Source organism: Colletes latitarsis, chromosome 12 (assembly GCF_051014445.1).
Source record: "Colletes latitarsis isolate SP2378_abdomen chromosome 12, iyColLati1, whole genome shotgun sequence".
Lineage (NCBI taxonomy): Eukaryota > Metazoa > Arthropoda > Insecta > Hymenoptera > Colletidae > Colletes > Colletes latitarsis.
This window is the reverse complement of record NC_135145.1, coordinates 18,353,349-18,368,916: the sequence shown is the minus strand read 5'-3', so window position 1 is coordinate 18,368,916 and position 15,568 is coordinate 18,353,349. Positions and strand designations below refer to the sequence as shown.

General features: G+C 39.8%; 3 protein-coding genes and 1 long non-coding RNA gene across 13 annotated transcripts in view; 2 read left to right on the top strand and 2 right to left on the bottom strand.

Annotated features, from left to right (window-relative positions):
• Positions 1-35: 35 nt before the first annotated feature.
• LOC143348722 (lysosomal phospholipase A and acyltransferase) lies at positions 36-2,272 on the bottom strand. Its single transcript, XM_076779305.1, has 7 exons — positions 1,765-2,272; positions 1,544-1,686; positions 1,235-1,469; positions 920-1,147; positions 680-851; positions 492-614; positions 36-411 (listed from the first exon to the last, which is right to left on the bottom strand). The coding sequence occupies exons 1-7, from the start codon at positions 1,865-1,867 to the stop codon at positions 192-194; spliced, it is 1,224 nt and encodes a 407-aa protein (XP_076635420.1). The 5' UTR covers positions 1,868-2,272; the 3' UTR covers positions 36-191.
• A 502-nt stretch (positions 2,273-2,774) lies between these two features.
• LOC143349009 (uncharacterized) lies at positions 2,775-7,734 on the top strand. The gene is made up of 5 exons (XR_013080857.1): positions 2,775-3,971; positions 4,050-4,095; positions 4,184-4,230; positions 4,375-4,556; positions 6,508-7,734. It is a non-coding gene; the product is annotated as an uncharacterized LOC143349009 (long non-coding RNA).
• A 3,752-nt stretch (positions 7,735-11,486) lies between these two features.
• Positions 11,487-15,568, bottom strand: part of LOC143348825 (uncharacterized) — a 58,461-nt gene continuing 54,379 nt past the window's right edge. For all 3 annotated transcript variants that reach the window (XR_013080827.1, XR_013080829.1, XR_013080828.1), the window contains 2 exons: positions 11,785-11,950; positions 11,487-11,629 (listed from right to left, as the gene is read on the bottom strand). The gene's annotated coding sequence lies outside the window, so the exon portion shown is untranslated. The remainder of the gene's footprint in view (positions 11,630-11,784; positions 11,951-15,568) is intronic.
• The window catches only part of Ampdeam (AMP deaminase), a 39,981-nt gene continuing 35,917 nt past the window's right edge, over positions 11,505-15,568 (top strand). For 2 of the 8 annotated variants that reach the window (XM_076779464.1, XM_076779465.1), the window contains exon 1: positions 14,632-14,912. Coding sequence is in view for 4 of the 8 variants with exons in the window: in XM_076779470.1 (XP_076635585.1) it covers positions 11,554-11,641 (88 nt within the window). In the remaining 4 variants the exon portion in view is untranslated. Of the gene's footprint in view, positions 11,642-14,631; positions 14,913-14,937; positions 15,269-15,568 lie in introns of those variants that run through there. The other 6 variants (XM_076779463.1, XM_076779462.1, XM_076779470.1 and 3 more) reach the window with 5 other exon arrangements.

The following is a 15,568-nucleotide window of genomic DNA, read 5'->3' as shown; positions in this document are numbered from 1 at the left end:
ATAACTCTGATAAGAATTGGATTCTATATCATTAATTATGTACATTCGACTTTACTTAATACAAATATCTATACACATGTACATCGAGACAGTACTATTTCTTGTAATTATGGTACATTACTCTTCTATTATTTCAATTTCCCAATTAATCGGAGGTAATACATGAATACACATTAGCCTGGATGATGTAATCAGACTTGTAAAACTGTTTTGATGTAATTTAAAACTTTAATGTTTCTGAGAATGTCCATATGATTTATACCGTGAAATTTTTGGGAATAAATTTTTTGCTTTTGTTTCTCCGTCCAGTACTTACAAGCCTCCAGACTTCTTAAGTTTACAGTGCCATCGCCATCGCCGGGAACTAACTGAGGAGTACTTTCTATCGACGAGCCAGGTTTATAATACAATCTAAAAATCGTTTATACACGAATATTAAAATAAAATGATATATAATTGGAAATTAGTGAACTGCGATAGAATCAATGTACTTTTGCACTGTATCTATACCACTTCCATATAGACAATGTACTTCGACGCCTGGAGCAGCAAAATTTAGTTGGTACTTTTCGTTATCTTTCCTGAATTCCCACGCATTTGGAACATTTATATCTCTGTAAAAATAGTTGTCATTATTTATACTATAATAGAAATGACACGTTACAACATCGTACTGTACATTAGGTAGTCTTTTAAGGTGGACAACGTGTAGTTTTTCTGTTCGGTTTGCACCAATACTTCTGTTTCTTTCCAAAATAATTTCGATGGTAACAACCACCCTAAACTAGGACTAGTTATTTGTTCGTCTTTCAAAATGGCTTCGCGTAAAACGTACGCGCCTAAATCATCCCCTGCAATTGAAAAATAATTAAGAACATACATTACAACACGTAACATACGTGTTGCATATTCTTTTTACCAATAGCGAAGACTTTGAGAGCCTTGACACTGCCTCCCCAAACAGCTGAAAGCGTAATCAAAGAATTTATATATTTGTCCTTCCACTTTTGACTTTGACGTTGTAGGAATATGAGCGTCATCGGTCCACCCATACTATGAGCTATCAATGTCACAGGAACTTGTTTGTTCGCATCATAGGTTTTTTCAACCAATGTCTTTAGTTTATTGAAAAATTCTTCGTTCTCATCTAAAAGAAACGTTATCCTTATAGTACAGACTAGATCGAAACTTAGTTATTTGCAATTATATAAACGATTCTAACAAATATACATACTGGGTCCTTTTCTGAAGTCGTAAGGTGCTCCACGCAAAGATTGATTTCTAACGTATCCAAGCTGATCGACTAACATGTTACCGATATCTTTAAAGTATGCTCCGGGAGAAGCTTTGCTTGGGTCTAAATATTCGACGTAGAACGGATCACCCCAGCCTGGTATACGTATATCAACACCGTCTTGATTTCTTGTCGTTCTTGTCGCATTGTTGTAAATCAATTTCATGTTATCGACCTTAAAATAATAATGTTTTTATAATTGGTTACGCATCGTCGAAAATACAGAGGATATAAAAAGAAAGTCCGTACCCAGCAATCTATAATAACCGGTACAAGTAATTCCAGGTTCAACCAAATATTAAAGTAGTCTGTGGAAACCTTTTCGCACAAATAATGTACCGTGATTGTTTTATTGAGTTTGGCTTCGACTTGACTGCCCCCATCACCTGGAACTTTCGGTACAAGAATCGTTTGAATTGTAAAAAAGAAACAACTGATCAAACGTATCTGGTGTAATGGAAAATGGTTACCAAATATAACGGGGGATATTTGTTTATCTGTGTTGTGCCACGGTTTCACAGGTATGATACAAAACAACGATATTATTATGCAGATATTAAAATGCAAGCGCATCGTTTACCAAACGATTCTTCTAATTGGTCTTCAAATCACATTGAAATTTTTCACTTTAATTTTCACTTCAAAATTAACCTTAACATTTAGAATACCCGTTCAGGTAATCAAGGGCACCTAACACGGTGACAAACAAATCGAAAACCTTGCGTTAAATGTTGTTATTGCGATCTCCGTGGTACGCAATCAGCTGATGACACACACATTTGACCATTAATAGATAACTGCAATAAAAATTGCTTCACCGTCAAAAAACAAATGACCATTGCACTGATCGAGCTTGTTTAATATGTATATGCATCTATGTACATATGTCGATACACTTATCGAATGTGCGATAAAAAATATGTTTTTCGATAATAATTAGCTATAAATTAAATCAAATTTAATGAACGTACAATTTTTCAATTATTCGAGTAAATCTTTATGCATGCTTTGTTAAGACGAAATTAGTGTATATATCTTATTTCGTCTGTGTACATACATATATACACATAAGAGGTATATTTCACAACTCAACATACTTGACATACTTGTCAGAGTATGTCACATCCAGAACTGTTCGGGAATAGGTGTAATTAATTAAATAACTACGATAGAGTGATTATCGAAGAAAATTTATTTAAACAAATACAGAGAATGTTAGCTAACCATGCCAATAGATTTTTAGACGACGAATGAACGTTTCTAGAAGTTAAATATTCTTTTACAAGACACTTTCGGTATCCCTACAAGCTTAATGTGTGGAATTAAGACTAAATAATAGAAGAATTCAATTATTTCGGAAGCAATTAAAATATAAAAACAATTATAATTATGAGTAAAAATAACTACGAGAACGAAGCAATAATAATCCAAAAGCTTCGACCTCGACGGCAAAATGGCCACAAGCCATAGTTTTCATCGCGGTAGTTCGAAAACACTGCCAACTTTTGCTTCGCGTAATTGTAATTTCTACATTTCTTTGTGCATAAACATACAATCGCGTTAAGTGTAATACAAAGTAAGTTGAAATTACGTACGTTGACCTTGTTGCGCGATCACGTGGTCGGTGAGTTAGGGAAATAGGGTCGTGGGACGGTGCCCGTGGAGCGCTGAACCGCTCTGCTCGGCGAGGCGCGCGGAAATCAAACAACTCAATTACGTAAAAATACTTTAACAACTTTATTCAGTACTTTTCTTTGGATATCTCTAAATAGCGATTGAAACGTTCTCTAGCGCAACACGTTAACTCGTATAGACTGAGAGAGCCCCGGCCACGCGGGCTCGGTCTTATATATCCAGTCGTCCCGATCGGCGTTTGTTTCTTCCTTTCCCCGGTTGCCAAGTTTTCGGCGCGTGCCATGGAATATTCCCGATCCTTCGAGCGAGAACCGGCGACATGGCCAACCGAGCGATTCTCACACACACACATAACCGCGCCACAAGCATACAGCCTATCTCTAACGGTCAAACTACATTGTATGCACAAAGTATCGCCAACGGTCTACAAATGCTCGGTTTGTGCCTGGATTTCCTCGCGTTGAATTTCCTACCATAATAATACGCATTACAATACGCGATTTCATTTGAATCTCCCTCGCTCAAATCGCAGCTTCGATGGTGAGAAAACCAGTTCCAGCAATTTCCCGTCGCGCCGCTGCATGTACATAAACCCTACGTCATGCAAATGCGTAACACCTTCCCCCTTATACAAAAAGGTGTTTTCATAAAACAGCTTTTAAGTAAAAGTCAGCATTTATTATTATTACCCTGAGCCAGGTCGGTGTCGGTTAACAATATTTACCACGTACAATATACTCATACTTATCACGCGCTTTATGATTTCGAGATTACTTAATATCCGCAGGGAAATAGTTAATATATTCCGGTATCGACATGTATTAAACTAGACGGTTAACAAAAGTCGGTGCGGTGATTTGCAGTAAGCTATACAGAGTCAGTTGGGATATACATTATATACGGAGAACATAAATTAGAGCGTAGTCCCGAATCCGCAAAACATTACATTGAGTAACTACATCGAGTATTACAGGTTATTTACTTTATTTAATCTCCCGCGGAGGGAGAGTTCGGTCTTATATGCGCTAGTTTTAATTTATTGGTATGCACTATCTTAAATCTATCTTTCGTTAACTCTATCTCGGCAGTTAAATCGCTAAATAATCGGTTTATCTTATAGGGGCCTAACCAAGTACAATCGAATTTGGAGGTTCTGGGCTCCTTAAGCAAGTATACCATATCGTTTAAATCAAATTTACAAGGTCTAAGTGTTTGATCATAATAATTTTTACTTTTCTGTTTCGCCTTTTCTAGATTCTGTGCAGCAGTCGTCTGAGTAGTTTGTAAGGTTATCTTGCAGGGTAAGTAGGTACTGATTACCTCTTTTAGTTATGGGTAGGGGCCCGACTATATCCATTTGCAACTTTTCAAATGCGCGTTTAGGGGTGTCGGTAATTCGCATCGGCTGTTTTGTTTGCCTAGTATGATTCTTGTTCCTTTGACAGGTGGGGCACGAACAACGAACTCTACAATTTCCTTTGCCATACCGGGCCAGTAAAACCGTTCTTGGATAAGTTGGCGAAGTTTAAAGGAGCCACGGTGATCTCCGACTACCGATTCATGGTGCTCTTTAATAATCTGTGACCAGTCCGACCTTGGTGGGATTATAGTCTCCCTACTGCGTATGGTAATGTTGTGTTGCGGGTCATTAACGATTTTCCTAAGTAAGTTTAATATACTATACTGAACGGGGAAAATTTAATTTGTTTGGGTCTACCGAATTTCTCTACCGAGGTCACACCACTGGATATCCCTGTGCGGTCCTGATCATCCCCATTCACACTTCCATCTGGCATCACCCGCCAGGATACCCGCAAACCTCGGTCCACCTGACCGAGTTGCAAACATCCACCCGGTCCACCTGACCGGATGGGATACTCATTCACACTTCCATCTGGCACCACCCGCCAGGATTCACGCAAACCTCGGTCCACCTGACCGAGTTGCAAACATCCACCCGGTCCACCTGACCGGATGGGATACTCATACACACGGGGCGCCCCTCTCCCCTGAGACGACACAGGTTGCACGTCGAGTACAGATTCCCTCTCACGGCCTCCGAAGCGGGTTCCTGGGGTTCGGATTATACACCCGTTAGCCAACGAAAGACCGAGTTGAGGAGACTCTGGGGTACTCGACTGGGGTGTTCCTTCAGGAAATTCTCTCGCGACATCTATTACCGAGCATGCTTTTTCCGAATCGAAAATCTTTACTACGCCGTCGGTGACCTCGTTTACTTTCCCCTCTGTTTTCCTGCGCGCTAGGAACACAGAGGCAATGAATCTATCGTTCTCCGCGGATTTCGCGTCATCTCTCCTGCTAGTAATTTTATGACTTAAATATGCAATTTCCTTTTGCAGAAACGACATTCCTTTGCTTGAAGAGCCAGTCTGACGTTTTGCTTCCTCGGAAAAACGATATCAATGATAAGGTTTTAGCGCCTCGCCAAAGTGCCTCTCTCTTCCCATTGGTTCGATGCAAAACGCTCGCTAGGCGTAACCGGCTGATACCTTAACGTCCCACCATCGTTTTCCAAAATTGAAGAACTACGTTTACAATAGAACTACCCGATCCGATTTTCGTTAATTCTTGATAGTCTATTATTCTCGCAAATTCTACAAATAAATTCGAAAGGAAACATTCGTGGACCAGGTGATCAGATACACGCGCGGTCTCGCAATCACTATTCATATTCGTAATAAAGAGAGACATGGGGCGGCCAACTTCTCAGAGTATATCTCCTCTTTCGAGTTCCGTCCGTATCGTGTTTCTCATCGTGCCGTTCGAGCCTCTCCATAGAGGATGATCGTCGGATTCGTTTGATAAATTATCATTTTTCCCTGGGGCTGTACGAACGAACAAAGAGGAAGACGACGATCGATGGATACCGCAAATTCCACGTGGTAAGGTACATTATATAAATATTTATCAGAGCTTAGTCAAATTTCTTTCCCGTGTTCCTTGTTATGCTCAAAACTAGCTTACTTTCTCTTCCTCCTTTTGCATAAATTACGTTAATATTAGTCCATGGGTCTGATTTTAATTCCTTCCGTTCTATCAGGTTCAATTGGAAGCCGGTGTCGATCAAGAATTTAACTGAGCCGCGGTAACCTAGGTGCTGTATCCGCGACGGAGTTCTCGGAGTTTCCGGCGGCAGGATCGAGACGGGAGATCGAACAGGGGTGGCGATCGAGTTAACGGAAAGAGTTTGAAAGGCGCATGACATAGGGGGTGACGAGAACGTGCTGTTAATTATATTTAAGGGACTGTCTGTCGCGTTGGACCCGTGAATTATTGGCTGTACGGGGGTTAAACTTGTCTCGTTAGTTCGCGGTACCACGGTTTCGGAAGTAGGGGGGTCTATGTGGGGAGATTTTAGTAACTCTTCCATAAATGTCCCACTACCACCACTCAGACGCTGCTTACGGCTCCTTTTAGCCCTCACGTATTTCTTTAAAAACGGCGGCATTTTCACCGACTAACTAAATCTAATTGAGGCGAATATATCAGACTAGTACAAACAAATCTAGCTACTAGTCTGCGCAGTGATTATTACTAACGTAGTACTACACTTACAGTGCGCTAGCAATTACGACGGAAATGTTCCGGAACGTCGCTGATCGGTTCTCCTGCAACGGAGCCCTCCACTCGTCGTCGATCTGCTGGGCTGGCGGTCTGCGTCCCGGACGAAGATGCTGGAAACCGGCGATGGTCCGCGATGTCCTCCAGGTGCTCCAGGTGTCGGGGGGGGGGGGGGGATGGTCCGTGATGTCCTCCAGGTGTTCCAGTCGTCGGCGATGTTCGTCTCTCTGCTTTACAGGAACCTCGTTCGGTGGCGTTCGTCTCTCCGTGCTGAGTAAGGCGGAAGCTCAACCGCGACGTGAACAGGGTGCATGTGATAACGGTGGTGGCTTGCACGGCCGCCGAAATCACCCGTCTCCGGTATTTACCCGTGCCCTTAGGGAAACCGTGCGAAAACCCAAGGGAGAGCGGATGCACTGATTCTGATGTTCACTTTGTATTATAGAAGTTCAATAAAACGGTTCACCAAAATTCAAAGTTTTTGAAGCGCGCACTCGCGAGCCGGCAAAGTTTGTCTTAGGTCCGAGTGTAATTCTAATTTACTTTAAACTAATCCCACCGCTGTCACCAAAAATATATGTTGCGCGATCACGTGGTCGGTGAGTTAGGGAAATAGGGTCGTGGGACGGTGCCCGTGGAGCGCTGAACCGCTCTGCTCGGCGAGGCGCGCGGAAATCAAACAACTCAATTACGTAAAAATACTTTAACAACTTTATTCAGTACTTTTCTTTGGATATCTCTAAATAGCGATTGAAACGTTCTCTAGCGCAACACGTTAACTCGTATAGACTGAGAGAGCCCCGGCCACGCGGGCTCGGTCTTATATATCCAGTCGTCCCGATCGGCGTTTGTTTCTTCCTTTCCCCGGTTGCCAAGTTTTCGGCGCGTGCCATGGAATATTCCCGATCCTTCGAGAGAGAACCGGCGACATGGCCAACCGAGCGATTCTCACACACACACATAACCGCGCCACAAGCATACAGCCTATCTCTAACGGTCAAACTACATTGTATGCACAAAGTATCGCCAACGGTCTACAAATGCTCGGTTTGTGCCTGGATTTCCTCGCGTTGAATTTCCTACCATAATAATACGCATTACAATACGCGATTTCATTTGAATCTCCCTCGCTCAAATCGCAGCTTCGATGGTGAGAAAACCAGTTCCAGCAATTTCCCGTCGCGCCGCTGCATGTACATAAACCCTACGTCATGCAAATGCGTAACAACCTAATCAAATAACTCAGTCCAAACCAATGGTAACTCCTAACAACTGCTGACCTCTGTCGGCCACTGCTGGCCTCTATTGGCCTTTGCTAGCCGATGCTTGCTCCTCCTAGCCTCTGGTAGCCTCTGGTAGCCTCTGGCCGCCTCTGCTGACCACTGATGACCATCGATGACCACAGATGCCAAATTGAGCACCGGTCAGAGATGCCAGATTCAGCACCCGGTGCCCTACTCACACATACCAGATCACGTGTACGTGAGCTCGTAGAGTTTCGGAAAGTCGACAAAGGCAAACTGACACATGCCTTCTTTCTCGATTATTCCGAAGCTGCCCGAAATAATTTCGGACCGCCTCGTGGGAGTCGAGAGAGAAAGGCTCACATTTGCCTTCTCGCTCTTGAACAACTGAAATCCGACCTCACGTCAACGGCATACGATTCGGAATCTCGACTGCCCAGGTATTTTTACTTGCCTTTCCTAGAGTTCATTACTGAACTCTGCAAATTACTCCTGGTTTCTATTTGCCACTGATGACCTCTGATGACCAGTGTTGACAAAAGTACAGAACTCCCGACAACTTTTGACACCATACAGCGACTGTTACTGACTGCTCCTGATTACTGCTTGCCTCTGCTGGACTCTGCTGACTATCGCTTATATTTCTGACAACCTATAACGATTACTACTGACTTCTGCTAACCTCTGTTGGTCTTTGCTGATCTCTGTCAGCATGTGCTTGTCTCTGCTGAACTTCCCTGGCCTCTGTCGAACGCTACTGACCACTGCAGGTATTTCTGATAATGTATAACGATTAATACTTACTACTGCATGCCCTTAGAAGTCTCTGCTTGCCTTTGCAGGTTTCTGCCTGCCTGTGCATGCCTTTGCTGGCCTCTGCTGAACACTGCTGACCACCCCTGATGCTTCTAACATCATATAACAATTACTACATGCTACTGTTCGCCCCTGCTGATCTCTGCTTGCCACTGCATGCCTCTGCTCGTCTCTGCTGACCGCGGCTGACCACCTCTGATGCTTCTGGCAACATATAACGCTTACTACTTGCTATTATTCGCTCCTGGTGATCTCTGCTTGCCACTGCTGGCCTCTGCTGACCATCGCTTATATTTCTGGCAACGTACAACGATTACTACGACTCCTGCCTTCCTCTGTTAACCTCTGCCAGCGTCCTCTGGCCTAAGCTGGCCTCTGCTGACCGCTGCTGACTACTACTGACCACCGTTTATATTTCTGGCAACGTACAACGATTACTACTGGCTACTGCCACCCTCTGCTGACCTCCGCCAACATCTCCCGACGTCAGCTGACCATCGCTGACCATCGCTGACCACTGCTGACCGTTGCTGACAACTTGTGACATGATGTAATATAATATAATATGTTTATATGTATTAAAGTGTTGTATAATGTAAATCTATAGCAATAAATGATATAATTTCAAAGAATTCTATGTGTTCTCATCATTTTTACCTTTCTTTTCCTATCGAAATCATTCCCTTAGTTATAAGACACTCCGAATCTTTTAAAATTTTCCAAGTTCCCCGGGAAGATTTCAAATTTCCCGCCGCCAGGAATTTTTGCGAATTCCTGGAAATGACGTCATTTCTAAGAATTCCTGAAAATTCTCAGAATCCCTGAAATTTCCAAGAAGCTTCAGGCAACGGCAAAAATTCTGGCCTGAATTTTTTGCCAAAAATTTTAAAGAGCTATTACGTAATATTACGTAACATTACATAATTTTTGCCGAAAAATTCCGGCCGGAGAAATTTTAAAGAGCTATTACGTAATATTACGTAATATTACATAATATTACGTAATTTTTGCCGAAAAATTCAGGCCGGAATGTTAGCTGCTGCCTGAAACTTCTTGGAAATTTCAGGGATTCCGAAAAGTTTCAGGGATGCCGGTAAGTTTCAGTGGCCAGCAGTGGTCAGCACAGGCTAGCAGTGGCAAGCAGAGTCCAGCAGGGGCAGGCAGTAGCAAGTTGCAATCGTTATACGTTGTCAGAAGTATCAGGAGTGGTCAGTAGCGGTCAGCAGAGTCCAGCGGAGGCAGGCAGAAGTTAGTAGTAATCGTTATGCATTGTCAGAAATATAAGCGGTGGTCAGCAGGGGCCAGCAGAGGCTGGGAGGGGCTAACAGTAGCCAGTCATAATCGTTATACGTTGTCAGAAGTAGTAGGAGTGGTCAGTAGTGGTCAGCAATAGTCAGCAGAGATCAGCAGAAGCTTGTAGTAGTCAGTAGAAGGAAAATTCACTCGGGCTCGGCTCGTACAGTAGTATGGCCGTATATCTGACGAAATAACAATTGACCAGACCTAGCCAAATCACTAAAACTAATTTTCGGAGTACTGATTAAATTAAGTAATTAAATTGAGTGATCAGGTTAGGTTTGGCTATATTTTATATCGTCGTCTAGCGAAGGGCCACTTGTGGTCCAGCACAAGTGCAACACTATGCACACATAAGCTAGGCTAGATTAATATATTATTGAAACTGATCAAATTTAATCTGTTTATCCACGTTAAAATGTCGACCTTAAAATTGAAGTACATTAATTCTCATAACTAGTTGCCAAATATTCTCGAACGTGAATCAACATTTACTGTTGCCAAAACTGTAGTACCATCGTTGTCACTTTTAACAAGTTTCACAGTGCATTTCGTCTCCAAGGAAGACTACGGGTTTGTTCGTCTCTGCAGAAAATCTAAACAAGACTAGTATCATTGACAAAATGTACCAGAAAATTATCTTCGTATTTTCAGCTAGAATACTTACGTATACATCCTTGAACGTACATATTTGTGGAGTCAATTTTCATTTTTTGCCTTATCTCTGTACCGATGAATGATAAAAAAAAATGGTTCCAGTAAATGTTATTCGGTTCGATAAGAGCTATTCGAATAATAAAAGAATAATAACATGTCCTGTTTAAACAGTGGCCCCGACGAAATTCATTCAGAAGACAAAGTCTGAACGTAGAACGCGAGAATATTAATGCTTTGTTTTATTTATTAGGTTTAATACTAATGTTGTAAGCACGTCTATGAAGTTAGCGTATTTGATAGTAGTATCGTCAGGTAGCGTTTCTGATATTTGGCAAAGAGCCGACATCTTTCTTTCTTTCGAGGTCGCTCTCTTTCCCTCTTGCATCAAATAGTATTTTTGCCACTGTACAGAGATTCTCTGGCCGTTCGCGCGCAGTATGCTAGCTTGCTTCGAAGTTTTAGTACGCGAATAGAAATAAGACAACTTGTATTAACCTCGTTTGCCGATTAATAGAACGACGCTCATCCGCCTTGGAATAATTTTCTCCGTATCGATGCATTCACATTCTAAAATCGGCCTCTATGTAATCCCGTTGCGACTTATTTTCGGCATATTATTTAAAAAATTCCTGTAATCGATCGAACCGTGTCGCCGTAACTTATTCCAATATTTATTAATCAAGTATCGTATTGATCATAAATGAATTTAAACGATTTGACCGTGGACCCTGTACAAATTGTGAGCACCGTTACTCGCGTCGAGTAATATTTATTTGAGCAAAGCAGTTAGTACATACGTGTCATAACGTCAAACAGATAATTATACTTAGTAGCGAGTTCTACGTCTGAACATTAAATTCAGTTAACGACAACGCTACAGCTGAGACCAGAGTTTATCGTCGTCGAAGAAAACACGGCAATCGGGTGTATACTTCCGAGTCGAAAAAAAAAGAAGAAAAAAAACTTATTCGCAGTTTTATTGAGAACACAATTTAAAGTGGCGTGCGGGGAGAAACCAAAAGTTGAAAAATGTCGAGCAGAGGCGTTACGTCGATGGAAGATGACCTTTATATTTCCTTACGGCTGCCGAATTTTCTTATAGATCCTGAAGACGAAGGTAAACAATTGTATCATAAATTAAGTTAAAAACGGTTTGCATCAAGAAATAGAATGTGTTATTTATAACTCGATAGTGAATGCAAAATAATTCTAAAATTACTATTTTTTTGAAAATCATAGTACTTAAAATACGTTACGGACCATCTGCGACGATCGAAGATCGGGCATCAATAATTTCGTTCTCTTCAGATCGTTGTTAATATTACTTCCTGATCCAGACACTCGTACTTTGATGTAGATCGTTCCGCGTCCAATCACAGAGATCGAACATCACACGTGGAGTAGTCTCATATCTTGATACAAATTTCTGTTTAATAAATTTTAAAGGATTAGTACGTCTTATCGTGACCAAGAGAAACGCGAAGATAGTTTTACAGAAAATGAAAGTCTCTGTAAGATTAATTTCTTCTACCGGAATAAATCGAGAAGACTGTTACCGTTTCATACTTTGAGGCTTTACAGAGACCATAAATGCTTTAAAGGATATAAGCAAAATACAGGGGTAAAAAATATGGTAATTTAGCTTCAAATGCTGATAAATGTACGCTGCAAAATGAATAATGAACATACGTGCAATTAGAGGAGGGAAGAATTCGAAAATTCTAAGTAGGAGTTATAGTACGTCGATCTGACGAGAGAAAAAATTGTATTTGTTGATTGTAACAATGCTAAAAGAAATGACATTAACTATAAATCATTAATGACCTAGATTATTTCATGTCAACATGTACTATCTATTTTAAATCATTCAGTGACTCGTATTGACCAAAAGAAGAACTTAAGATCAATTGAAATACATTGTTTGTGAAATGCCAATTAAAGTTATTTGAAATGATTACTTTCAAATTAGTATTTGAGATAAATTTTGCTCAGATCTGATCGTTACCATCACGAAAAACGTGTAGTTTCATTTTTCCATCAATTACAATTTGAGTTTTAGATGTTAAACGATCATCGTCGTAGTCAAGTTTGTAAAATTACAATTTTAGAATTCGCTAGTTTAATATTTAAACACTTTGCAATTACAAGTTTCTCTGTAGAAATATTTATTATCTCTATGAAACGTAAGATCAGATCTGAATCTTCAAATTCTCGAATAACTTTTTTATCTGTGTCTTTCAAGACAATTTTTTAGAATAGCATAGGCTCTGTACAATATTATTGTACAAAATTTACAATTCTTCGTTCTTTGGAAATAAAAACACATGAATTAGTAGATTGTAAACTGTCATCATTTTCCTTACAATCGGAAACACAGCAACACCATGGCGTTGTCGTTCTTAAACAGTGTTTCGATAGGTAATTAATTCTATAAAGAATAAATTTGCACTGTATTATATTTGTTCCATTGTATCAGAATTTATTTAGAATTAATTAGACAATGAAATATGTATTTGTCACGAGAAGCAATTCTAATAAATTTAGGTTATGTTTACGATGCACTCGACTATTATACTACAACTTTTGTGTATGATACGCACACTGATCTCTATATGCGTAATGCATACTGGATTATTCAATCTGGATGCGATATGGGTTGAAATTGAAAGTTTTTATGCCACCATGAGGTCCGAAAATTCAGAAAATGTCAGCAACGTCACCCCGTCGGTGTTTATATTTGGTATCGTCCTTCCATGAGAAGAAGGCACAGTGTGTTTACATCCCCACTCTTGCTGCAGTCCGCTGATTGGCTGTCACCGATCTTCGTCACCGATTTCGACCAATCAGCGGACTGCAACAGGAGTGGGGATGTAAACACGCTGTGCCTTCTTCTCATGGAAGGACGATACTATTACACAGAGTGGGGGTAACTTTTCGGTTTTTTCCTTCTTGTTTGAGACGCCGTAATGTGCTCTTTTGCAGTTTTTCGCGTTGCATAGTTTTCGAGCAAGAAGTTATAAAATTTACGCGTCAAAAGATTTAAAATATCTTGCATGTGTTAGTTTCCACCTCGCAAAGTACGACAAAAATGGATAGGTGTGTAATTCGTAAAAGGAAATGGCCGACGCCGGAAGTATTCTTTCACAAGTGAGTACCAGTTAAACGTAAAATTATCCGTGAATTTTGTAGATCGTTATTTTGGCTCTAGGATAAGGGAGTAATATATAGTATTTTAATTTAATAATATATTGTTTAGATTTCCAAAAAATGAGAAAGTCTGAAATTTTGAAACAGAATTTAGAAATGTATACTACACCTAAAGACCAATAAAAATCTTTTGATAATCGTGAATTTATCAAATTATTCTTTTTCAGATGCAGCCACTTCAAATTTTGCAGTATCACCAAACTGTGTTTTTAACTTAATGTAATGTTATATTTCTATATGTAAATTTCATTTCCACACATATTTTATATCTAAAATTGTATGTTAACCACTTAAGTAGAAATTATATATATAAATCTATTTTGTATTCAACAATATACTTATCTTCTATATTCCGTATGAAATGTTTTGTTATTTCAATCGAAAAAATGTATATATTCCTTATATTTAACTTTAAAGTAAAATAAACAGAAAATGTTGAAACTGTAATGTTTTTGTTCTTATACAAGAATAATATAGATAGTATTTCACTTTTTAAGATTCTATGCTTAATAAACAATGTTTGTTTATGTACATATCTCGTATATTATTATATGAGCCCCTCAAAAGACAAATTGAACTTCACTTTCAGTAAATCTTCAACTTCAACCGAGTTTTAAATGATAAAAGTAAAATAATGTTTATAGCATCGATTTCTTTTATCTCGTATTTTTCATAGTTGATCAATTTGGCCTTTTAGAGACTCACAATATCATATCTACAACCTATATATGATTTTTTGCATGTATCTATTTTTGAATTAACCGCCCAAAAACGTAGTACCTAAAGCACCAATGGGGTGGCGTCTATGGTATTTTCTGCCCCCCATGGTGGCACAGAACCTCCTCAAGCCCCCGTACCGCATTCAGTACATAGGGATCCGTGACAAATAATTCTAGGATGTCTATCTAGTAGATTCTACCAAATGCCAACTCCACGTTACAGATTATAGCTTATAGTTAGTGTATTCGACGCTTGCGACGAGTTAAGGTGGTCAGTGCCCTCTAAAGTACGAACTAGGCGCGCCTCGTTTCTTTTACCGTCGGTTCGGAAGAGTTTTTCTCACATATTTCGTCGCATAAAAGTGTTAATTTCCGTCGAGGAACGCGTGTGATATATTCGTGCGTTCCGTGTTGCGTTGTAATTTAAAGTCACAATTGACGGTTCGAAACGACAAGAGCGTGGTACTATTAATTAAATTTCTAACAATCTTCGAAATGTTGATCGTTTATGTTCCTTAACAAGTTTTACGTGCACGATTAAAATTATTTAATAGAATTGAAATTTTACAAATGACAAACGTTTGGTCGTGGCTCTTTGTTCTTAATTGCGTTTATTAACGTAAACGTGTAAAATGATCGAAATATTAGTAACGATGCAATATTATTTCACGGACATTATATTTTTTTTTCTTTCATCGTTGAAAATATGATGTTCGATTTACGATGAAATAGTGCCGTTTGATCTTTCTTTTCTTTGTGATACGCTTGACAAATTATCTTATATGTCGTATCTTATCTGGAAGTGTGAACTATGGAAAGTACGTAAACAAATCGATACGATTTATTTTTGGTAGTCGGCGGTATTGCATCAAGGTTTCTTTCAAACGTTCTTGGAATTATATCGTCAATGATACAAGCTAGACATTTCTCTCCTGAAAGTTAACGCGTTGACATTGCTAACTGGAACCGGTTGATCTAAATATATGCGCAAAAAATCTTTTTATAGATACGAAAACGGTACATGTTCGACTAATTCGATTATGAGACGACGGAGGAGCAATACTGCGCAGAACGTTCAGTAATCCTCGCGCGTCTCACTTTCCTTACCGAGAATTAAC

Bases quoted from the DNA above. Each gene is read 5' to 3' on its own strand.
- LOC143348722 (XM_076779305.1), bottom strand. From the start codon at position 1,867: ATGCGCTTGCATTTTAATATCTGCATAATAATATCGTTGTTTTGTATC. The intron at 1,687-1,764 runs GTAACCATTTTC...TTGTACCGAAAG, and splicing joins AATATCCCCCGTTATATTTG to TTCCAGGTGATGGGGGCAGT. The intron at 615-679 runs GTACAGTACGAT...CTATTTTTACAG, and splicing joins ACCTTAAAAGACTACCTAAT to AGATATAAATGTTCCAAATG.